This window comes from Mobula birostris, unplaced genomic scaffold (assembly GCF_030028105.1).
Source record: "Mobula birostris isolate sMobBir1 unplaced genomic scaffold, sMobBir1.hap1 scaffold_355, whole genome shotgun sequence".
Lineage (NCBI taxonomy): Eukaryota > Metazoa > Chordata > Chondrichthyes > Myliobatiformes > Myliobatidae > Mobula > Mobula birostris.
In genome coordinates this window covers 55,220-81,525 of record NW_027276620.1, presented here as the reverse complement: position 1 = coordinate 81,525, position 26,306 = coordinate 55,220, and the positions used below count along the sequence as shown (strand labels likewise).

Genomic DNA, 26,306 nt, shown 5'->3' with positions numbered 1-26,306 from the left:
GCCTCAAGATTCAAGGGAGAATATTTAGGACGGAGATGAGGAGAAACCATTTTTTTCCAGAGAGTGGTGAATCTGTGAAATTCTCTGCTCAAGGAAGCAGTTGAGGCTTTTCACTGAATATATTTAAGAAACAGGTTTTTACATAGTAAGGCAATTAAAGGTTATGGAGAAAAGGCAGGTAGATGGAGCTGAGTTTCTGGACAGATCAGCCATGATCTTATTGAATGGTGGGGCAGGCTCGATGGGCCGGATGGCCTACTCCTGCTCCTATTTCTTATGTTCTTATGTTCTTCTGACAGGCTGAACGAGCTAGGGCTTTTCACTTTGGAGTGAAGGAGATGACTTGGTAGAGGTGTACAAGCTGGTAGGAGCCAGAGACATTTTCCAGGGTAGAAATGACTAATATGAGGGGGAATAAATGTATGATGATTGGAGGAAAGTATAGGGGGAATGTTAGAGCTGGATTTTATTTACACAGAAAGTGGTGGCTGCATGGAATGCCCTGCCAGCTGTTCAGTGAATTTATTATCAAAGTACATTTAATGCCACCATGTACAAACCTGAGATTGAATTTCTGACAGGCAGACTCAATAAATCCATGATAGAATAATAACCATAATGGAATCGATGGAAGGCTACACCAACTTAGGCAGTCAGGTGCCTTGCGATTCCCATACCGACGGTGATGCAGCTGATTAGGACACTCTTGATGGGGCAAACTAAGCAAACACAAAATAAACAAATAAGCAATGAATTTTGAGAACACGAGATGAAGAGTCCTTGAAAGTGAGTCCATAGGTTGTGGGAACATTTCAACGACGGGGCAAGTGAAGTTACCCCATTGGTTCAAGGTCCTGATTGTTGAGGGGTAATAACTATTCCTGAACCTGGTACTATGAGCCCTGAGGCTCCTGTACCTTCTTCCTGACGGCAGCAAGGAGAAGAGAGCATGTCCTGGGTGGTGGAAGTCCCTGATGGATGCTGCTTTCCTGCGACAATGCTTTGTGTAATGTGCTCAATGGTGGGGAGGACTTTACCCGTGATGGACCGGGCCATATCCACTACTTTTTGTAGGATTTTCCATTCCAGGGCATTGTTGTATCCGTAGCAGTCTGTGATGCAGCCAGTCAGTATACTCTCTAGCACACATCTATAGGAGTTTGTGAAAGATTTTAGACATCATGCTGAACTTTCACAAACTCTTCAGGAAGTAGAGGAGCTGCTGTGTTTTCTCTGTAATGGCACTTACGTGCTGGGCCCAGGACAGATCCTCTGAAATGATAACACAGAGGAATTCAAAGTTGTTGGCCATCTCCATCTCTGATCCCCTGATGAGGGCTGGCTCATGGACATCTGGTTTCCTCCTCCTGAAGTCAATATTCAGCTTCTTGGACTCGCTGTTGTTGTTGGGGTGCGGCAGTAGAGATACATCTAGACAGGCACGTGGATGAAAGGAAAATGGGGGGCTATGTGGGAAGGAAGGGTTAGATTGATCTTGGAGTAGGTTAAAAAGGTCAGCACAACATGGAGGGAAGAAGAGCCTGTAATATGCTGTACTGTTCTATCTACAATAAATAGAGAGGTTTTCTGAACAAGAACATTTGGGAGAGTAAACATGCCAGGGAAATGAAGTTGCTTCCCTTCACAGCACCTTAGCCACTTGCTTCATTTTCTTTTTCCAGCTGACTGATACAAAACTTACAATATAATATGAAAAATGTCTAGGAAATTTTTTCAGCCAGAGTGGCTCCATTTCCTTCAGTGTGGCACTTACGACCCAGTCTCCACACTACACTACACGTTTGAGTGGCTCTTACGCCTGCAGAATGAAGCACGTCAGTTATTTGAGTGGATGTGAGGACTTGGAAAGCTCTTTACACTCATATGAAATGGCATGTATTTAGGTGATATCCAATGACCTCAGAATAACAAAGTAAATGATGTCAATGGACAGCAGGTTATAACTTTACAACCTGTCAGCAGCTCTCAATTTTCCAGGCTTATTAGGATGCTGACCTTCCATTCTGAAGGTAGCTACATTGCCTGTTTACTCTGTATGAGTCCCATAAAAAAGCTGTATTTTTACAACAGTAGTCTTATGAGGTATGTGCTGTTAACACTTAGGAAGCAGTACTTAACATTTCAAACACATGGTGTCAATGTCAAATACTCCCAGGTCATGAAGAGCAGAGCTAATGTAGAGCAAAGTTTCATCTCATCTCAGTACAGTAAACCAGATTATTAGAAGTTATACAAGAAATAAAACCAGGAGCAGGTCATCAAGCTCACTCTGCCATTCATCGAGATGTGAGCCTTTTTTCTCCAGTGTTATTTTTCTGCACTATCACCATATCCCTTATGTCCAGAAATCTCTGTTCTAAATTGACGGTCCTCAGTTCTGAGGCGAAGCCCTCTGCTTTAGACTCCCCCCCCCCACCCCACAAAACATCCTCTCCACGTCTACACCCATTTTTTTATTCTTTCTACATTTCCATCAACACCCCCCCTGCCACCTGTTCTACTCCCAGCCCCCACCTACACACTGGGCGTAATTTACAGCCAGCAGTTAAATTACCGACCTACATATTTTAGCGATGTGGGAGGAAGTTGGAACAGCAGGAAGAAACTATAAGATAATAAGAACTAGCAGCAGAATTAGGCCATTCAATTCATTGAGTCTGTCCACCATTCCATCATGGCTGATTTATTATCCTTCTCAACCCCATTCTCCTCCTTTCTCCTTTGAAGCCCTGATTAATCAAGAACCTATCAACCTCCATCTTAAATGTACCCAATGACATGGTCTCCACAGCCTGTCTGTGGCATAGAAGCACTACTCTCTGGTAAAATAAATTCATCATTTCTGTTCTATAGGGACATCTCTCTATTCTGAAAATCTGTGGAGTTTATGGCATATTCCTTCTGCTATTCGTTCTATATAACGGTTTGGATAGAACACACTTGAGAGTATTGTGTGCATTTCTGGTTGCCCCATTACTGGAAGAATGTGGAAGCTTTGGCAAGAGCGTAGAAGAGCTGTAGCAGGTTTCTGTGTGGATTAGAACATGAGCTAGATTAGATTAGATTAGATTAGATTATGAGAACACTCAGTCCCTGTTTATTGTCATTTAGAAATGCGTGCATGCATTAAGAAATGATACAATGTTCTTCCAGAGTGATATCACACAAAAACAGGACAAACCAAAGATTAACACTGACAGAACCACGTAATTATAACATATAGTTACTGCAGTGCAATACCATAATTTGATAAAGAACAGACCATGGGCACGGTAAAAAAAAAGGACTTAAGTCCCAATCGACTCCTATAGTCCCTGATAGCAGGCAACAAAAAGAGAGAAACTCCCGTGCCATAAACCTCTAGGCACTGACAACTGCCGACGCATTGGAAGCACCCGACCACAGCCGACTGAGTCCATCCAAAAACTTCGAGCCTCCGACCAGCCCCTCTGATACAGCCTTCTGAGCGCCATCCTCTGCCGAGTGCCTTCGACCTCGTCCCAGCCGCCAAAACAAGCAAAGCCGAGGACTCGGGCCTACTCCTCTGGAGATTCCAGACCACACAGTACCAGTGTAGTGAAGCAGGCATTTCAGAAATTTCTCCAGATGTTCCTCCTTGCTCTCACGTCTGTCTCCATCAAATCAGAATTGTGCACGGTACCCTACTTAACAAATACAGATATCATTCCGGAGCGGCCGCGCACGCTGCTTTGAGTCGCCATCTTCTCCTCCTCCTCCTTATTTGCTATTAGGAGATGTTGGACAATCTTGGGTTGTCTTCTGTGGAGTGGCAAAAGCTAAGGCCAGATAAGAGAGAGATTTATAAGATTATGAGAGGCGTAGTGAGGTTAAATGTTCAGAATCATTTTCCCCAGGGTGAAAGTGTCAACTACTGAAGGACATGCATTTAAGATGGGGGTTGGGGTTGGGGTTGTGGTGGAGAAGTTAAAAGGATAAAACTGGGGCAAATCTTTTACACAGGGAGTGGAAGGTGTCTGGAGCAGATTGTTGGGGGGAACAGTGGAACAAATATGACCATGGCATTTAAGAGCAATGCAAAATGCTGGGGGATCTCAACAAGTCTACGCAGCATCTATAGAGGGAAATGAACAGTTAACGTCTTAGGCTGAGACACTTTGACAGGACTGGAAGGATGGAGGGCAAAGGCCAGAATACAAGTGTGGTGGCAGGGAAGGGGAAGGAGCATGAGCAAGTGGGTGATTGGTGAACCCAGGTGAGAGGGGAAGGGATGAAGGTGGAGGGAATGATGTGAGAAACTGGGACATGATAGGTAGAAGTGAAGGACTGAAGGAGGAGGAATCTGATAGGAGAGGGCAATAGATCATCAAACAAAGGGAAGAGTGACAGGAAGGTATAGGTGATAGACAGATCATGAGAGTGGGAAGGCAGAAAGAGAATAGTCAAAAGGGCTAGAGGGATTGGGGAAAACAAAGTGGGGGGAACAGAGGGGAGTGGTCACTGGAAGTTAGAGAAATTGGTGTTGGATAGACAGATGAATGTACAGGGAATGGAGGATATGGATCATGCACAGGCAGAAGATAGCTGGTAAAATTCAGCATTGTGTTTGGGACAGACACTGTGGGGCGAAGGGACTGCTCGTTCTAATGCCATCTACCTTGGTTAACTATATTATCACTGATGTTAACCATAAGCCAATCAGAAAACTGGGCTCTGTGTTGATAAATACATTCTGTGAGAACTTTATCCATGGGCACCAACACCGGTCTATCTGCCTAATGCTTACACAAAGGTATTTGTTTCTGTTTTGCAGGATGGCTGGTGGATGTCACACAAGATTACAGGTACATGTACTTGGTGTGTGGAATCATTGTGATTGTGGCCAGCATCTTTCTGTTTATCGCAAATGCCATCAACTATCGTCTGCTGGCAAAAGAGAAGAAGATGGAGGAAGAAAAAGCAAAAGCATCTCTGAATGATGCAGAACTGAAAGATGTCCCCGAGAACGTGGCCGGTGATGATGATGATGAAGATATTCACATCAATCCCCAGACTCTCTTGGCTAATTCTGCTGAGAAAGAAACTAATATTTAACTGAACTCACTCATCTGTTGTTACCTTTCTCTGAGTGTTCACTTGAAATTGAGTGTTAGAGTATATGTCAGTCTCTAGGTAGATATCCAGGGCTCTAATAGGAGTCAGTATGTTCAGCTGCAAATTATTTCCTAAACCTTGGGATATACAGAATGACCCTTTCGAGTCCCAAGTGTTACTCTAAACTTGTGGTCATAGATGTTTCTGCAGTTTTCGATGAACTGTTATTGCGATATGCCATGGTACAGCAGGGAATTGAAATGTTCAAGAAGGTTGATATGCAAGAGGAGAAATTCTCCAAAATTTTTTCATCCAGGTAGTCACCAACTTTCACTGCAGACATTTTAGATCCACACCAATATTTCCATGTTCGTCACCAGGGTAGCGTAGTGGTTATTGTGACGCTAGCTATTACAGCTTGGGTGTTGGAGTTCAGAGTTCAGTTCCAGCGCCACTCTGTAAGGAGTCTCTGAACATCCTCCTCATGGAATCTGGGGGTTTTTCCTGGGTGCTCTGGCTTCCTCCCACACTCCAAAGACATACCGGGTAAGTTAATTGGTCCTATGATTAGGTCAGGGTTAAATCGGTGCTGTTGGGAGTTGCTGGGGCAAAAGGCCAGAATGGCCTACTCTGTGCTGTATCTATAAATAAAAATAAATTATTGTTGCAGACAGGAAATGTGAATAATATGTCAGCAAAAAGCAATTTGCAGCCAGTTGTTCATTCCTGACTAAGCACAACTTGATGCTACTATGCACTAATAACTTTTTTTATAAACAATTTAAGGTATCTGTGCTAGGAACTGCACAAATTAACATAAGAACAGACTGCAAGCTGCATATAAAAGTGGCAGCAGTATATGCTAAGCACAGAAGAGGGCATTAGACTAAGAATAATCAAAGATTAACTGACATTCTTCCTCACGAAGACATGACCCTTCCTAATCAAGTCTCTACAGACTCAACTACAGCCTTTCATTAAGTTTGACTTTCAGAAAAATAAGCATAATGAAGAGCGAAAGGCCTCACCTGCACTAGTCTCTTGTTCTTAGATTAAATACATTAAACTCTGGTAAACAATCCAAATTGAGCTCTGCCACTCAAAAAAGATTTTAACTAGATGGAAGAGAGAGCTTGTGGGACATTGGCTCTTAAGCCTAGATTTTCTAATCAATGTTGATTTAGCAATGGCAGTGACCTATTTATTTTTAAAATAATGTCAATGGGAAAATCTAAGCTTGAGTATTCATCTGCAAATGAAATCAACATTGAATTAACCTTAGTTTTTGAAGTTCGTCGGTGAAGTGAATTGAGCAAGGACCACCTGTGTTGGTCAGCCATAGGACTCTGTCACTTCATGCTATAACAGCAACAGACTGGAACATTTTGATAATCATCTGTGAGGCAGTTTGCTATGTTAAAGAATGCCACATATTTGGCAAGTACACTCAAAAGCTACCACAGGATTTGTATTAAATACAGATAAGCACTTTGGCACTCTCTTTAGATTGGTACTGAGATATATTTTAAACTATAGTTACTTTTGCCAATTCTGATCGGAGGCTGCTAACCAGAGATACTGGGTGCCTATTAGTTGAATAATTCCATTACCTTTTACCAAAGTCTCTTGCCTTCACCAAATATGTCTCACGGGTAAACTGAGTCTTTTTATCAAAGTTGTTTATATTGTAATTCAATTAAATTAATATCAAGTATATTAGTTTTGGAACTAACCAAGGGTTATAGTTTGTATTTAAATTTTATACTCTGGTATTTTCAAGATGCAGGACAAAATTTAGCAAATCTTTTAACCAATAGCAATTTTTTTGTGGAATAACATTTGCACCCTGAGCAAATAAATTGTGAGTGAGTTAATTGGAAACCTTCGTTGCAGAGTAATTTCAATTCATCAGAAGTGAGAAGCTGCAACAGGACAACTTGGTGGAGTCGTCTCTTCAACTTCCATGTGGGAAAGTATTTGCACTTTCTCAACAGCAATAAAACTGGGAGCGGCCTCCCAAGGCTTGAAGACCATGGCTGCAGTACTGTTATTAATCTTACGCGCTAGTAAACGATCGCAGTATGATAATGGCCACCATTAACCTGGGGCACTTACCAAATTTAATTTTCCTTGCTTCAACTAGAGGGTGCTAGAAATGCTTGCAGAATTTGGAATTGCATCTGACTGAGATCGAACACTTTTGGTTTCTGCTGCTATAGGAGACACGCTGTGAGTTAACAGTTGAGAGTCTAGGCTGATACTGAAGGGTTTAGGTGGAAGATTAGTCACCCTCTTCCCCTTGCCCCACCCAATATTACTTCCAATTAGGGAGGAGGCACATAAAAATATTGCATCTGATCCTAGCATTTAGGCTAAAAATGTGTCTAAAACCCTGTAAAATAGAGATATACTGTTCCAAACAAGTATCAAAGTAAAAGAAATAGCAGTTTAAGCTGTAAGGAAGGAATTTTAAAGGGGGTCTGAGGGGTAAGTTTTAGTTATACAGAGGGTGACTAATATCAGGAGCACGCTGCCAGAGGAGGTCATGGAAATACATAATTACTACATTTAAGATGCATTTAGACAGATACTGAGACAGACAACATATGGAGTGATCTGCTCCTACAGGCAACGTATAGAATGATGTTGTCCTAGAGTGGGCAAATGGAATTAGTAAAAAGGTCAACATGGATGAAGTGATCACATGAAGGGCCATTAGTGTACTGAAATCCATGAATTATTAACTCTAATCACAAAAAGTTTTTCAACTTCAAGAGCTTTGTACATATTTGAAGGTAATATAAAATAGAGAAAATTAATATACTAATCGTTATCTAACAAGTATTATTAAAATTCTTGGAGATTTGATATTATACTCTTACATAGTAATCAAAAGGTTTGGAGATGTTCATTCAAATCCTCTCATAGCTGCTGGGGACTTTATATTGTTAATTATGTCACCTGTCATAAAAAGCCAATATCAATAATGGTGAAACTATTGAATTATCATAAAAATCTAATTAGCTTGCTAATATCAAATCTGATATGCATATCCATCCTGGTTGATATGTGACTCCAAACCCAGCTTGGTCATTAACCTCCATCTGAAATGGCCGATAAAGGTTACTGGAGAATCAATTGCAAGCCATTCAGTTGGACTGGGAGGTGACAAACTTCACTCCAGCAGTTCAAAAATATTAATACAACCTTGTTAAGAGCACACTGAAACAAGCAATAAATGATAACTTTGCCAACAATATTCATATCCCATAGTAACTGGGGATAAATGCCTGGAAGCTCATTCCTTGTTGATCACGCTAAACCCCTCATGTAGTTTTACTTGTTAATTGTGGTCTGCCTTGAAATTCATTCCATTAACATTGGTGTAATAGTACAAAGCCCTGATCTGATACATTTAGAGCTATTGAACAGGAATGAAGTTCTACATTAGTGTTCCTTATAGAAATATGTGGCCTCTTACGCTTATATTGTACTCACTTAGTACCCTTTGGTTAGAGAAAGAAATTCTTAATGATTGGAAAGCCTTTCACTTAAAAACATACTAGCACATGGGAAGAACAGAATATGGTCTCTATTTTTCAGTAAATACAGACACCTGTTGTGTACATGTAAACTTTGTGGAGAATGGCTATTCCCATTGCTTTGTGTTAGTAGGAAACTAGGGGAAATGTTTTAATCTTTGGTGGAGTCTGTAACGCAGACTGGGAGATCGTTTTGCTGAACACCTACGCTCTGTCCGCCAGAGAAAGCAGGATCTCCCAGTGGCCACACATTTTAATTCCACGTCCCATTCCCATTCTGATATGTCTATCCACAACTTCCTCTACTGTAAAGATGAAGCCACACTCAGGTTGGAGGAACAACACCTTATATTCCGTCTGGGTAACCTCCAACCTGATGGCATGAACATCGACTTCTCTAACTTCCGCTAATGCCCCACCTCCCCCTCGTACCCCATCTGTTATTTATTTTTATACACACATTCTTTCTCTCACTCTCCTTTTTCTCCCTCTGTCCCTCTCACTATACCCCTTGCCCAAATTCTCTGTTCCCCCTCCCCTTGTCTTTCTCCCTGGGCCTCCTGTCCCATGATCCTCTCATATCCCTCTTGCCAATCACCTGTCCAGCTCTTGGCTCCATCCCTCCCCCTCCTGTCTTCTCCTATCATTTTGGATCTCCCCCTCCCCCTCCCACTTTCAAACCTCTTACTATCTCTTCTTTCAGTTAGTCCTGACGAAGGGTCTTGGCCCGAAACATCGACTGCGCTTCTTCCTAGAGATGCTGCCTGGCCTGCTGCGTTCACCAGCAACTTCGATGTGTGTTGCTTGAAATGTTTTAATCTTTGGTGGAGTTTCCCTGCAATCTAGGGAAATCATGTTGTGAACAGAGGAATGGAAAAGATTGGACAAAACCGATGGGCCACTTTGGCAGTTCTTATAGTTTGCAAAAGCTCCACTACTCAGTATCTTGCAAACTGGAATTTCTTTCCAGCATGAGGTTACAACGTATCAAAGGGTTCATTTCTTATCTTTCATTGCACTTGCTTTTGAATTCACTGATGTTCACACAAAAATCAACGACTGGTTAAATCTTCCTGTAATGAGCAGTAATTGAAGAATGAAAGCAGGTAAAGTTAATCTTTTGACTGCTAGTGCTAAACAGATGAGGGAGAACTGAGCTTCAGTAGTACCCCCACCCACCCCCGTATGGGTATTCCTACCAAACACCGGGAAGCAAGTACATTAGCAATCGATGCTCCAGCATACAATAGAAGCTGAGACAGTTTTTCCTAAATTTCTTTGAGTGTTTTAGGATTACTTGCTTTAAATTTGTGTATTTTTTCTGACAAACTTCTAAAACTGTTTGAAAATATGATTTCATTCTTAAAATTTCCATTCTGGTGAGTTAATTATAGCAGCTTTGTATGCCTAAGTAAATCTTCCCAGTTTCAGTAGGTGTAAATATTATTGGCTTAAGAAACGTTCAGCATCAATGGACCAATGCATTACCCTTCAATTACAGAGTCATACATAGACTTCCAGTTCAATAAGCCACACCAATGGTACGAACCTCTGTTACTGTTGGGTAGTTAGTACTTGCTTTGAAGAAACACCATTTCCTGGTAAGGCTTCATTTTGGAATTCAAGAGAATGAAAAATGAGTTTACTGTAAGCAAGGCCAAAGCTGAGCTGCTGACTAATGAGTGACATTTCATCTACCAGTTGAAACTGAGAGGAGGCAGGTACAATGTTGTGATGTAAGTTATGTGTGAATTCTTTAAGACTTACACAGTGATGATGCTAAATACTGAGATGACTATGTAATGTGTGCAATAGCTGCTCCAAAACTTTCAATTAAAAACAATACGTTTTTAACACAAGCATGAAGTGTTTTCCATTTTTTTAATTATTGAATTATGCAAAATGTTTAATTGTTGTGCATATGTATTGGTGTTATATTAATGGGCAATGGGTTTTGAACTTACACTGATTTTAGATTTAGTTTGTTAACGTGCAATTTGTCAACTCCATCATTAGGTGTAGAGGCTGCATAGTTCATTTGTTATGAATTAATTAAGATCATGCAACAGCATTGGATGTGAAAAGGCTTCCCTTCATTCATAGGGCTTGGCTGAATGCTGAAAAAATGGGCTCATTCTCAGCAAAAGTTGTTGCGGGGTACACACTGCAGACTACACTTAATAAAATGAAACCTCTGGTGCAAATGTACTTCCTGCTTTCTATCAGGAAAAGTATCAAAGTTTTACAATCAAATCAAACTAAAGGCAACCAATTCAATATATTGGTAAAGGCCTCTTCCACATTCATACATCAAGGTTTTCCTGACCCATGTGTGCGTTTCAGCTTCAGAACAGGTCAAATCCCTTTCCAATTATACTAATGATAAGGTTCTAAATCTACAACCTCAATCAGAGCGAACTTTCTGCACTGCCCACTCATCTGGATGGAAGCCGAGCACCGCTGAGTACACCACTGAGTGACCAAAATGATTATATTTCTGCCTCCTTCCTTTTTCAGCTGTAATTTATCTCTCTGGGATCAACGTGCAGCTGAGGGAACAACACAGCAGGTTACAATATACTGGATTACTGGACATATCTGCAGCTGGAGCAGATAAAATCTATGGGGTGAAGGATAAGAGTGCATCACTTTCATGGAAAATTTCCCTTCTCTTGCGCAGAAGCAGAATTGACTTGGATTGATTACAAGTTCTGCCTAATCATATTTCCATTCAAATATCACCATTTTGCCACAATTCTTCCAGGCTCAGGAAAGTTGCTGTAATTTCAGTGCAGTTCTCTTCACCCTGGATGCTTCACCAATTTTAAACTATACCATAACATTTTTGCTAAATGGCATTACACAGAATCAAAGTTGACAGCAGGTGCGGCGCTGTTTTACATTCTAGTATGAGGGAATTCTGTGACATAAAGGAACTAGCAATCTTACTGTTGCAAATTCTTTGTCCCTGAGATGTTACACTTGATGTCTCCAAGGAAACTTTTAAACAACAGCAAAACTAAATCACATAGCAATGGAAAAGCAGAATACTACGAATATTGAATATCTCAAACTAAACACACTGGAGAAACCAAATACAGAACGGGTAACTACTTTGCAAAGCATCTTGTGCTGGTCCATAATGGTGACCCTAGTTTTCAGTTGTCCAGCACTTTGATTCTTCCTCTGTATCACTTCCACTTTGGTCTTCCTATTTTAGACCTCTTGCACTCTTCCACCTCATACGCTATCTGTCAATTGTAAAAAGACAGAATGTATGGTGATATCCAAAAAGAAGGAGAATCCTATCTGCAGGCTGAGAATAAACGGGGAAGACATAAAACAAGTACAGAACTTTTGCTACTTAGGAAGCTGGGTGACATCAGATGGCAGGTGTGACATGGACATCAAAAGAGGAACAGGGATGGCAAAAGACACCTTTACGAGAACGAAGAATATACTGACCAATACTAATAGCAATAGCAATTGACTCAACGATGGAACAGTGAAAAGCCCCTCGGCCTGGCGATAAGAGTGATGATCGTGGAGAGCAAACAAAATCGGCTCTCTCTTCTGATCTGGGCCGGCGTTTAAATTGCCTAAACAGCACATTGTACCTTGCACTAGGACCCAGGCACTGCAGCTGTGAAAGGTCCCGGCCCGAGACCACGCTGCCCAGTGTCTTGCTCCGGGCCCAGATTTCATTGCCCAGCCCAAAGCCGCTCTCAAGATCTTCAACTCAGCTCAGTGCCCAGAATGATCCAGCCCTGTGCCTGAACCAGTTGATGGACAGCAGAACTCCATTTGCATCGGTTCATCTCCCGAACCGGCCTCGCTATCACTCCCCCCTTCACTCTTAGCGGTGATAATTTAACACAATTTACCCCAGAAAAGGCATCTGTAGTAATGTTTTTCTTTGGATGTCTTAGCTTTTTGTCTACAAGGAAGCTGTCAAACACATTCAGTAGTGCCATCTTAACTGGACGTTCATTGAAGACGAAATTACAGTGATGCTGGGAATGAGCAGGCCAATGATATTAACTGGGTTATTTGTAGGAGAAGTCAATGTACACTTGAATGGCCCTCAACTTTACTTCTGTCCTTCAATGATCCTACGGTCTGCCTGGATATTTGTATTGTGAAGAGTTCCTTGAGTGAGATGCTGGGCAGCTACAAAGCCACAAAGAGATAAAGGAACCATTGGAAAATAAAACAAAACAGATATTAATCAATTATTTTCATTAGAAACTAATTTCTAACAGATTTTAACTAGAAATAGTTGTGATTTGATTTGAGAATGATTTCATGGTCTTTTGCTTATTTATTGTTTTACATTTAGAACCGATGTTTGATTATGGTATTTCAGATAAAACCTTGAGAATCTGCATTGCATTGCAGCACCAAAGTGCAAGGCATGACAACCCCCCTCAGAGTACTGAAATGTTATGTTCATCCAGTTATGTTATACGGCTCAGAAAGTTGGACAATATCTAGTAACATGAGGAAACAAGCAGCAGAGATGTAGTTTTTGAGGAATATGCAAAGAATATCATGGACTAAATGAATATCTAACAAGGATATCAAGAACAAAGCAAGCACGAAAAGAGAAATAATGTATGAGATCATGAAAAGGCAACGTAACTTCATTGGACATGTGATTAGGAAAGAGGAGTTAGAGTGCACGGTGATTATGGGAAAGATTAAAGGGAAGAAAGCAAGAGGAAGGCAAAGACAAATGATAATAGAGACAGCAGCCAGAGAACTGGAAATGAATACCAATGAATTGATCCACTTGACCCGAAACAGGAGTGTGTGGGCTATGGCAGTCAAAGCTCAAACTGGGCATGGCACCTGATGATGATGATGATGCAACACTCACAACACGCTGGAGGAACTCAGCAGGTCGGGCAGTATCCGTGGAAAAGACCGATCTTTTCCATGGAAGCTGCCCGACCTGCTGAGTTCCTCCAGCGTGTTGTGAGTGTTGCTTTGACCCCAGCATCTGCAGATTAGCTTGTGTTGATGATGATGATGATGACACTGCTCCAATGAAGCTCACAAGGAGTTTGTAGCCCCCAGGACTCAATGATTTCAACAAAGTCTTTCCAATTTGCATCAGAGTGGCATCTCTGTTGAATGTTCAACAGTAACTTGTTTGTCTCTTTCTCTCCAGATGGAATCTGTGCCTACTAAGTATTACCAATAGTGTTTTAGATTTCAGACCTACAACAACTGCAGTGCTTTATTCCTTACAGTTCCATTGCTTTCCCCTCGCCTTCATTCCCTTCCATCTCCTTGTATTTTCACTTCCAGAGAGATCGGCAGTAATTCACCTACCTTAACAATCCTTCTTCCACCATCACAGTCATTCAGTCTCTACTTAGCCACAGGCATTTTTTGTGTGGGAGGGGCTTGGGGTTTAGGGGTCTGATGTTTTAGCTGTTGTGTCCGAGTGGGAGATCTGTTAGTTTCTGTGCAGGTGAGAGGTTGGGGTTAGGGTTTTGCAAGTTTTGTTTCTTTCCCTTTCTCATGCGGCGGGTGGGGGGGGAGGCAGAGACGTGGATCCATGACTTCCATGTTTTTTTTTTGTATTTTAGGGCTATCTGGAGAAGACAAATTTCGGAGTTGTATTCTGCGTACACACTTTGATAACAAAATGAACCACTTAACTTTTTCCCTCTCTAAATCATAAATCAAATTCAATTTTTAACTGATAAATAGCTGTCAATCTGAAATATTAACACTATTTCTTTCTCCATTGATGCCGACTGACCTTCTGAGTATGGATGTGTAATCACTAAATGCCTATTGCAAAATATTCTTTCAGTACAGTCCAACAAGCTACTGTTAACATTGCTGGATGGACCCTAAGCCTTCCAACTGGGATAAGGATTAAACTAGTCAGATGGTGAATTCATACGCATTTGATTTAGGCCATTTGGCTCATCGAGCCTGCTATGCCATTTGATCATGGCCAATTTATTTTCTTCTCAACCCTATTCTCCTGCTTTCACCCTGTAACTTTTATTCTTACTAATTAAGAACCTATCAACCTCTCCAGAACCATCTGTGTCAATGAATTCCACAGAGTCAACATCCTCTGACTAAAGAAGTTCTTCTTCATCTCTGTTCTAAATGGACATTCTTCTAATTGGAGGCTGTGCCCTCTGGTCCTAGATTTGCTCGCTGTTGGAAACTTGCTCTCTATGTGCTTTCTATTTAGGTCTTTCAAGATTTGGTAGGTTTCAATAAGAATGCTTTCCCCCCTCATTCTTCTACATGACAGTGAGTACAGGCCCAGAGACATCAAACACTTATTATAGGTAACTGCTTCATACCCGGAATCATTCTCGTAATCCACCTCTGCATCTTCTCCGGTGCCAGTACATCAGAGATATGTGGTGATCGTACCTCTTTTAAAGTTATATTAGTGACTTTCCAAGTCATAGCATGTGTTCATTTTGTCGTAAAGCAGAAATGGGGTGATAAGGCAGTGAAAGACAGAGGTCAACTACTGTTTATTATAAAAGCAGAGACTGTGAAACACATTGCACAACAAATACTCTGTTTGAATTCCAGTTCCTTTTTCTGTGTTTTACCAGCAATAATACAAACTTACACTTTTTTAGGAATAGGAGTGCACCGAACAAAGTGGCCACAGGATGGGAACCTGCCGTGGTCTTCTGCTACTGTATCAGTGTGCATTCAGAGATGCTCTTCTGCACACCACTGTTGTAATGTGTGGTTATTTTAGTTGCTGTCACCTTCCTGTCAGATTGAACCACGACTACTACTACATCGACTCAGGCCTAGGGGGCTGGCGTCGGGCACGATGACGGACTCTCCACTTCTCCCTCATCAGTGTGTTCAGTTCATCTACATTAGCCGTGCCGCTGTCTTCCAGGAGCGTGTTGACCATAGTCTTAGGAGGGTGCCCAGGGTTCATCCTCCCATGCTTGGGCTCCCATATGATGATTAGGCTGGCAGGTAGCTCGGGGTGGCGTAGACAGTGCCCCGCAAGTTGCAGTCTTCTCACTTCGATTTTATTGGTGAGCATCGGTAGCTCGTCATAGAGCTCGATATCCATCATGTGCTATTGCCAACTCACGTCAAGAGCCATCCGGAGCATTCGTGTATAGTAACCATCTAGAGACTTTCGCATAGTCTTGATGAGTGTCCACGTCTCACATCTGTACGTGTATGACTGCTATGAAGCTCCTCTTTTTAAGCCCTCTGGTCAGGTTTGACTTCCAGATTTTCTTCATGTCATTCATAGCCCTCCAAGCCAGAGCCTTTATTTCCTTCTCCAAATTCATTGTTCTTGACCCGAGGTACTTGTAGTCAAAGACTTTCTTAATGGTATCATTCTTTACGGTCTTGGGAGTACCTTTGTCGCAGTTAAACGCCACGTACTCTGTCTTTTTAGCGTTTAGGTGAAGTCCAACTTTATGGCACTCAATTTCCACTTTTGTCAGTAGCTGCTGTGCTTCCTCCGTCTGGTCAAAGAGCAAGACTATGTCATCTGCAAAATCGAGATCTGTGAGCATAACTGATCTGACCCTTTTGGTTCTTCCCGGCTTTATGGTAAAACCAAGCTTGTCATGATCTTTGGCAGCTTGACCTAGAGCGTAATCAAGGACGATTATAAAGATGTACAATTAAGGACAATTATAAAGATCTCCTTGCAGCACTCCATCTAGGAGCTCGAACACTGCTGTTTCTCCATCTGATGATACAACTTTCACCATGGTTTTGGTATAGCTGGACTCTATTGCTCTCAGTAGATGGTCTGGCACTCTGTAAACTTTCAGGATCTTCAGCATTTTACCACGGTGAGTGGAGTCAAAAGCTTTGCGAAAATCGATGTAAGTAAGCATGGCTGGTAGGTTGTTCTTCTTGATTTCCTTGATGATTCTATGGAGATCAAGTATTTGCATTATTGTTGTGCGCTTCTGTTGAAAACCCTTCTGATTGAATCTTAGCTTAGGGTAAATGGCGGTGCGAATCCTGTTCAAGATCATCCAATTGTATAACTTTGCTAAGATGCAGGTCAAGCTGATACTGCAGTAGTATCTGTCTTTGTGAGGGATCCAGACTTGGGGACTGGGATAATGTTTGAGAGTGACCACTGTTCCGGTTTGTCGCCTTTCATCAGAGCTGTATTACATATGTCCAGCAAGTTGTCGTCCAGGTCGCAGTTCTTCAGGACATCTGGTGGTATCCCATCTGGTCTAGCGCTCCTGGCCTGTTTGAGTGCATATTTGGTCTTCTTCAGTTCCTCAGTGCTGAATGGGCTGTCATCGATGTTGACTTGCGTTAGTATCGTGGGTATGTCCTCTTCTTCTTCTTCTTCCGTGATCATTGGAGGGCTTCCCAGCAGTTTCTTAAAGTGGGTAAACCATGTCTGGACATGGTCCTCTGCATTATAATGACAGATTGAACCAGTCTGGCCATTCTCTTCTGACCTTTCTCATTAGCAAGGTGTTTTTACCCACAGAGCTGCCTCTCACTGGACGTTTTTTTTTGTTTTCACACCATTCTCTGTAAACTCTAGAGAATGTTGTAATGAAAATCCCAGGAGATCAGCAATTTCTGTAAAACTCAAACCTCCCTGTCTGGCACCAAAAATTATTCCACAGACGAATTAACTTAGGTCATATTTCTTCCCCATTCTGATGTTTGGTCTGAACAACAACAGAACCTCTTGACCATGCCTGCATGCTTTTATGCATTGAGTTGCTACCATGTGGTTGGCTGATTAGATATTTGGATTAACAAACAGGTGTACCTAATAAAGTGGCCACTGAGTGTACAATGGCTATTAAGATCTTCACTACCACAAACATCGAAATAAGATGCGTTATTATTTCTTTTTTATTATTTCATAATAAGAAAGCTTCAATCTTGGACATAAGACCATAAACTATAGGAGCAGAAATAAGCTATTCAGCCCATCAGCTATTATATCATGGTTGATTTATTATTCCTTACCCCATTCTCCTGCCTTCTTCCCATAATGTTTGACACACTATACCTAATGTGAATGTACTTGTGTGTGAAATCTATCTAATTTTCTATGTATATTAATATCTAAATACAAGATTACATTTGGTTTGGGCTTTGTTGGCTTTTATTTTCCATAGTGATGTATATGGAGTTTCTCTAAGCTTCTTAAATGTGCTGCTGCATTAGTTTTTATTTATGATATGTATAACTCGATTGGCTGTGGATGACATTCAATACATTCCACATGCCCTTAAGATCAAAACCCTCACCATTTGTTTTGGGAGTAATCCATCTTTAAGGTGCTAGACAACATGGAAATTACTTCAGCCATTTAGGAATAGCTCCCTTCAATATTCTCTCTAATTTTGTTTTGCAGATGGCCTGAGCAGTAAGTTTTTACACAGTCTGCTTGCCACTTCAGTAAAACATTTTATAATAGAACATTCCAGCTCCTCAGTAATAAAGGGAGCATTTCAGTTACTGTGTGACCACACACCCACACAGTTCAGAGGGAACAGTGGCTCCCTCTCCTTCTGATCTCTCAGGGACAACCCAGGTTGTTAGACTTAGAAAGGTCATCAGGGATTAATCTATAGGAATACTCATCCAGAAAAATTAGGAAATCCCATTGAGGTAAATTCTGTGCAATCCCTATCAGAGCAAACTGTGCAATTATATCTATTTAGGATAAATTATACAGGTGACGGTAATGCAAGTCTTAAGGAAAGTACATAGGTAAGGGCTTAATTCATTCTCGTTAACCTTGAGATTGCTCAAGGTTGGGGAATACAGTTGCTTTTCTTAGCAATATTTTCCCTTATATTGTCAAATTTCGGGAAAATAACAGATTGATATTTTGTGTATCTCTCATTTGTATGTTGTGAAATTTGTTGAATAAAGAGTTAAGGAATTACCCCTGGAGTGCTGATGTACCAAAATTATAGACTCTCAGATTGTTGCCAGTAAAAAATTCAGACATATTTTTGGTGGAGTTATAACATATGCTGCATCTTTAATAAATAATTCATAGATTATTGGGATAATGCACATTACCAAATTGCATACATTCTGTAAACTAAAGGTGTTAAAACTTGTTGCCTACTGCAGTTTCCCAATGATTTATGGGAACATAAGAAAGTTTATGTTGTAAGAAGAACCAACTCTCAGTCTGACAGCAGACAAAGCAAAATCCTTGAATCAACGTCAGAAGCTAATGGGCTTGTGGGAGTATGGATTGCCGACATTACTGATGTTTCCCCATTCAATCTCATCAACCCACAGGAATCCACTTACTGTTATCAACTCGTGGCCTTTGAGACAGGATACCTCAGTTTGAGAGGTTTCAATCTGTGAGTGCATTCACCTCAGGATAGAAGTAGAGGGGGATGGGGGCAGATGATCTGTGCGGGTGTTGGAACATAAGATTATAAGACTATAAACCTTCGGAGCAGAATTAGGCCTATTATAAGAATCACCACCTGTAGTAATGATCAGGGAGGCACAGAGAGAATCTGTAATTGCCAACAAGTACCTTTATTGTCTCAACGGAAGAACATGAGAACTTATTCAAGCAAGTACCTGTGCTTACACCTATTATGTTTTTCTGACCTTCCATGAACAGCCAGAGAATAGAAAAGATAAAATCTGTTAAAAAGGAGATTTTCCTGGTCCCTTTTCAAATCCCCATATCCATGGGGCATCTCCATCCTTGAAGGCGGGTCCCCAGAGACTCATCACAGTTTTGTATGTGAAAGCCTCTGCTTTTATACTCATTTCTTACCAATTCAAATATTCCATTTCACTGTCATTGGCTCCAGGTAATGTGTCTGTCCTTTAACACCTTGTTATTGGCTCTGATCCAGGCCAGCATCCATGTAGTGCCCTCTTCCCAACAATTAACAATTGGTAATTTATGGCTCTTTGTTCTCAATCAGCAACTCGCTCAAATCTCTCAGAGGAGGCACAGACCCCAACATCCACAAGCCTGCATGTTATATGCAACCAAAGGAGTCTTCACAAATAACTTCTCATTTGGAAATGATCCCGAGACCAGCAGTTTACCTGAGGCATCATTGCGTCTACTTTAAAACACTGACCAAGCCAAGTGACTTCAGCTCACAAAATGAGTTTCTTCATAAAATGGCAGCCTCCATCTCCTCCTTCATGGCAAGAACAAGACAACTGGTCTGTCTGCTTCCACTTTCCTTGATTCACTTGAATTCACTGATTTGTAGACTGTAGTTCTTTCTGGCTAACAGGCCATTGACTCTGCTCCTCCATTTCCTCATTGCAGATTCATTTTCCCTCTCAACCCCATTCTCCTACCTTCTCACCCATAACCTTTCACATCCTCAATAATCAAGAACCTATCAACTTCCACCTTAAATACATCAAATGACTTGGCCTCCACTGCTGCCTGTGGCAGTGAATTCCACAGATTCATCACTCTCTGGCTAAGGAAATTCCTCCTCATCTCTGTTTCAGATGGATATCTCTCTATTATGAGGCTGTGAACTCTGGTACCAGACTCTCCCACTATAGGAAACATCGACTACACTTCCACTCTGTCTAGGCCTTTCAATATCTGATAGGTTTCAATGAGATCCCCCTCATTCTTCTAAATTCCAGCAAGTACAGACCCAGAGCTATCTGACATTCCTCGTAAGATAACCCTTTCATTCCAGGGATCATTCTTGCGAACCTTATCTGAACATTATCAGCACCTCCGTTCTGAGATAGGGAGCCCAAAACTGCTCAGGTTACTCCAAGTGAGGTCTCACCAGTGCCTTATTAAAACCTCTGTGTTACATCCTTGCTTTTATATTCTAGTCCTTTTGAAATGAATGCTAACATTGCATTTGCCTTCCTCACCACCAACTCAATTTGCCAGTTAACCTTTAGGGAATCCTGCACGAATACTCCCAAGTCCCTTTGAATCACTGATTATTGAATTCTCTCTTCATTTAGAAAACAGTGTGTGCTTTTTTTCCTTCTACCAAAGTGAATGACCATACACTTCCCAACACTGTATTCCATCTGCCAATTCTTTGCCCATTCTCCTAAATGTTCTAAGTCCTTCTGCAGCCTCCCAGCTTCCTCAAAACTACCTGCCTTTCTTCACATCATCCGCGTACTTGTCCACAAAGCCATCTTCAAGAGCCACTGAAGGTAATTAGAGGGAAAGACACAACCAGTCTGTGTGCATTGTAGTGAAAAACTCTGCAAAATGTGACAAAGAAACTACTTCAAACAGTATCATGTATTTAATAAGATTCTTCTTGTTAATTTGACCCCATACATTGTACTTTGTCTGTTTAGTGACACAGTCATATGGCCATCTCTGGCTTTGCTCTTTTTAAATCTCTGAATTTATCTCTCATCTTGTTCTGTGAATTGTGTTTCACTTTTATATAGGAATGTGCAGAGCTTTGCTATTTAACAGCACCCCTATTTACAGATTACAGACCAGCTCCTGTGGTAAAAATAGAGTTAAATCAATGCAGCCATGTAAAAATCTGCTCTTGCTTGCTTAACAATTTTCATTGTTTTATTTTTCACGTTTCTCAATATTACCTTTTACTATTAAATGTATTGAGTGACTGGTGATTTTTTGATATTAAGATGATAACTATCATCTTTTCAGTTATGATTTTTGTTCACTCAGGGGTCTCTTGGAATCCATGTAGGATTGATTATTCTTGTCATTGGCAAGATCGAATATTTGAATAAATATTTTGATTTTCTCCTCTGCCCCAGTGCTGCAAATTCATTTCCAATGAGAAGAATCTCTTGTATTCCAATCATTTCTTTCATCTTGTAGGTTCATGAAAGTTGGGTAAAAAGGCAAACAGAACCATGCTCTGGAAAGGGACACATGCATTTCTTGCGTGAGGAACATGCAACATTGCTGCACAGAGCAGTAGGATGCGGGTCACAGATTAGAAATCTCTCCACAAAAATGCCACTAAACAGTGGCTGCCGCATGCAAAGGGACCCAACAGATGCTGGAAATCTCAAAATGCTGGAAGATCTCAGCAGATCAGGCAGCATCTATGGTGGGAAGTGAACAGTCGATGTTTCAGGCTCAGGCCCACCATCAGGACTGGAAAGAAAGGGATGCGGTAGGTGGGGGGGGGGGTAGGAGTACGTTGGCAGGTGATAGGTGAGACCTAGTGAGGAGGTAGGGGGGTGGGAAGGGTGATGTGAGGAGCTGGGAGGTAATTGGTGAAAGGTAAATAGCTGAAGAAAGAAGCTGATAAGAGAGGAGAGTGGGCCATGCAAAAAAAGGGAAGGAGGTAGGGGCTAAGTAGAATAACGGTTTGTCACAGTCTGCCTTTTTCTGTGCTGTAGTGTTCTCTGATTCTAGGATTCTAAATGCTGGAGGAATTCAGCAGGTCAGGTAGAATCTATGGAGAGGAGTAAATTGTTGATGTTTTGACACTGGGCCTGGAAAGGAAGGGGGAAGAAGCCAGAAAAAGAAAGTGGGAGGAGGGAAAAGAGTACAAACTGCAGGTGTTGGGTGAAGGAAGGAAGGAGGGTGGCTGGGAGTGATGAAGCAAGTAGCTGGGAGATGATAGGTGGAAGGGCTGAAGAAGAATGAATCTGATAGGAGAGGAGAGTGGGCCATGAGAGAAAGGGAAGGAGGTAGCGAACCGGACAGAGATGATGGGCAGGTCATGAGGGCAGGGGAGGAGAAGAGATGGGTTGAGAGGGCTAGCAGTGGGGGGGGGGAACAAGAAGGTAGGGTGGGGGAAGCAGAGAGGAGTGGTTACCACAAGAGAAATTGATGTTTCTGACATCAGGTAGGAGACCACCTAGATGGAATATGAGATGTTGCTCCTCCGACCCAGGAGGAGTGAGACAAAGATTGTCCATGTTCCTGGGCACTCCACAGGAGATTACCTGTGATGAGTGACTCAAAGGCCAGCTGGAAGAATAATCAGGGATTAGGTCGAAAGGAGTACAATGCTCAGCGGATTCAGCTCATGTCCAGTTGGCGGCGAAAGCTACAAAGAGTTCAATGGCCACTGAAAATGTAGGCTTTATATCCCTGAACTTTGGAAACTGAGTCTGGCAGAGTCCCTGTACAAGACAATGCAGAACCTGTAATTGACGTCTCATCAAATACCTTTGCAGAGAATGGAGGGATACAGACATTGTGTAGGCAGAGGGATTCATTTAGTTAGGCATTTCACTACTAGTGTAAGGATTTCAGCACATCCTCGTGGGTGAGAGGGCCTGCTCCTGTGCTGTAATGTTCTATAGTCTACATTCTAATTGCTGAGATGTGCTCCCCATTTTCTTTGAGTGTCATAGAGTCATGCTGCAAGGAAACAGTCCCTTTTTTTATTATCACATGTAGAAAGAAACAGTGAAAAGCTTCTCTTGCCTACTGTTCATCCAGATCAAGTCATTACACAGTGATAAACGGAGGTGAGGAGGAACTTCTTTAGCCAGAGAGTGATGTATCTGTGGAATTCATTGCCACAGGTGGCTGTAGAGGACAAATCATTGGATATATTTAAGGCAGAAGTTGATAGATTCTTGATTAGTTAAGGCATGACAGGAGAAGGCAAGAAATTGGTGCTGAGAGGGAAATGGATCAGCTGTGATGAAATGGCGGAGCTGACCTGATGGGCCAAATGGCCTAATTCTGCTCCTGTATCTTATGGTCACTGCACTGAGGTAGAACAAAGTAAAGCAATAACAAGGCAGAATGAAATGTGAATGCTAAAGAGAAAGCGCAGTGCAGGTAAACGATAAAGTGAAAGATCATAATGAGGTAGTTTGTGAGATCGAGTCCAACTTGTCACCTATTCTTCAACTACCGAGTCCACACTGGCTATCAAACACCCTAATCCCAATACTAATACTCGTCCCATAGCACAGAAACAGGCCCTTTGGTCCATGATGTTGTGCCAAACTCATTAAGCTAATAACACCTAATACAAATCACTACTTCTGCCTGCAAATGGAACCCCTGGGGTAACACGCATGGTCACAGGGAGAACATGCATCCTCCGGGCAGCCAGTGCCAGAGGTCAGGACTGAACTGTGAAAGCAGACCTCCCGGCTGTGCCCCTGTGATCAGCATTATTCAAATGAAATCGGAGAGAAGTATGGGGGGAGGATGTCAGAGAGTGGGGGGTGTGTGGATCACCCTGCCAAGGGTTATTGTGGAGCCAGATACATTAAAGCAACTCGTAGATAGGCACACGGATAAGGGCTATGTGGGAAAGAAGGGTTAGACTGACCCTAGAGTCAGTCAAAAGGTCGACAGAACACTATGGCCCAAAGAGCCTGAGCTGTGCTGAAATATTTGCGTTCAGTGTTACCCCAGGCACTCTGAATTCCAGTGACACTGATGGAACTGTGTACTACTTTCAATGCTCACAAAGTTCAAAGTAAATTTATTACCCGAGTACATATATGTTACAATATACTACCCTAAGATTCATTTTCTTGTTGGAATTCACAGTAAAACAAAGAAATACAATAGAATTAATGGAAAACTACACAAAGGCTGGCAAAAAACCAATGTACAAAAGAAGACAAACTGTGCAAATACAAAATAAAACAAATAATATTAATAATAAATAATAAACAAATAAATAATTCTGAAAACTTGAGTTGTAGCGTTCTTGAAAGTGATCCATAGGTAGTGGAATCAGTAAAATATTAATGTGAGCAAAATTATCCATGCTCGTGCAGAAGCCTGATGGTTAAAGGGTAATAACTGTTTGTGAAGCTGGTGTTGTGGGACTTGAGGATCCTGTACCTCCATCCCAATGGCAGCAGAGAGATGAGAGTGTGGCCTGATTGGTGGGCATTCTTGTGACAGCACTCCTTGTAGGTATTCTGAATGGTGGGGAGGACTTTTCCCTTGATAGACTAGGCTGTATCTATCACTATTTGTTGGCTTTTCTGTGATCTCAATTGGTGTTTGACTATTGGTTGGAGAGGACAATTTACCCAGGCAACACCACTTTAATCAGTGATTTGAAGCTGAAAAAAGTTAATAAAATCATCTGATTTTGAGCCTCCATTTGTTTCCTACATACAACATTGACCTCCATGATGTGGGATAGGAATAATGTTCAAGCTACAAACATTCTGGAGAAACTCGGCAGGTCGTGCCACTGCCTCACACTCAGGCAATCTGTGTGGAGGTTCTGTATTCTCTGTGAGCAATTGAGTTTTGTCTGCGTGCTTCATCCCACATCCCACATGCGGTTTGGGAGATGAATTGCTCTTCACGTGAGGGTGAAAGTTAGAATTTGTTAGAGAGATAAAAATGGATTTGTATAAACAGATGCATGATCATCAGTGGGCCGACAGGCCTGTTTCCTTGCTGAACAATTCTATCTTCACTCTGAAACTAATAACATTTTTTAAGCATTTTCCATGTGCCTATATAAGGAGAAAATGTCAATAATTCATCACTCTGTCATCAGTTATGTTACTTTAGTTACAGAAATTGAAGGAATTCACTTGAAGTGCTGCACTTTTAAACTTTTTATGAAATAGACTTGCTATAAAATACCCTGAAAATTTATACTTCAGTGTACAAATGGCATAATTAACCACGTAGCACATAGCAATGGTCTAGATTTAAAAAGTAATTTTATGCTTGTGAATTGTAATTCTTTAATATCGTATTCAAAATAATACCATTTAAAATTTAACACTTAATCTTGTATATGACTTATGACAAAGACATCACAGGTGGAGTTTATTTTCATAGAGTCTTGAGTCATAGAACAATACAGCATTGAAGCAGGCCCTTCAGCCCCTCTAGTTCATGACAAGCTGTTATTCTACATTGTCCAATCAACCCTGTATCTGAACCATAGCCCTGCAAACTTCTCTTAAATATTGCAATTGAACCCACGTCCTTACTTCCACTGGCAGGTCAGTCCACACTCTCACCACCCCCTGAGTGAAGAAGCTCCCCCTCAGGTTCCCCTTAAATATCTCACCTTTCACACTTAACCTATGACCTCTAGTTCTAGTCTCACCCATCGTCAATGGAAAAAGCCTGCTATCAACACCCTCATAATTTTCCTATATCCCTCTATATCTACACCTCTCATTATTGTCCTCCCTTAAAGCGCCCCTTAACTGAGAATCTATATTAAAAACCAGAAATGGTAAGATTAAAGATTAAAAGATTAGCTTCATTTGTCGCATATACATCAAAACATACAGTGAAGTATGCTGTTTGTTTCAACAACCAACAGTATCTAAGGATGTGCTGAGGACAGCTTCTGGCACCAACATAGCTTGCCTACAACTTGTAAGTCTTTGGAAATTGGAGCTCTCGAAGGAAACCCACGTGGTCACGGAGAAAACGTACAGGCTCCTTACTGGCAGAGGTGGGAGTCGAACCAAGGTCACTGGCCTTGTAAAGTGTTATGCTACCTACACTATGGGCAAGGTTGGAAGATTTCCCTCCCTGAGAAACATGGGTAAGCTACATAGGTATTTATGACAAATTATAATCACATTGTGGTTATCATTAGTATTGATACGAGTCTTTTTATTCCACATTTAATTAATTATTTGAAATTAAATTACTACTTGAATCATATATTCATGTTACAATCATATTTTATGTCCCGTAAAATATTTGATAGAAATTAGCTTACTAATTTGCAAGAATTC

General features: G+C 41.4%; 1 protein-coding gene across 4 annotated transcripts in view; it reads left to right on the top strand.

The window, feature by feature from the left end:
• Positions 1-10,471, top strand: part of LOC140193025 (monocarboxylate transporter 2-like) — a 226,264-nt gene extending 215,793 nt beyond the window's left edge. For all 4 annotated transcript variants that reach the window (XM_072250478.1, XM_072250479.1, XM_072250480.1 and 1 more), the window contains exon 5: positions 4,814-10,471. In XM_072250478.1, coding sequence (XP_072106579.1) covers positions 4,814-5,094 — 281 coding nt within the window. In that variant the 3' untranslated portion in view covers positions 5,095-10,471. The remainder of the gene's footprint in view (positions 1-4,813) is intronic.
• Positions 10,472-26,306: the final 15,835 nt, after the last annotated feature.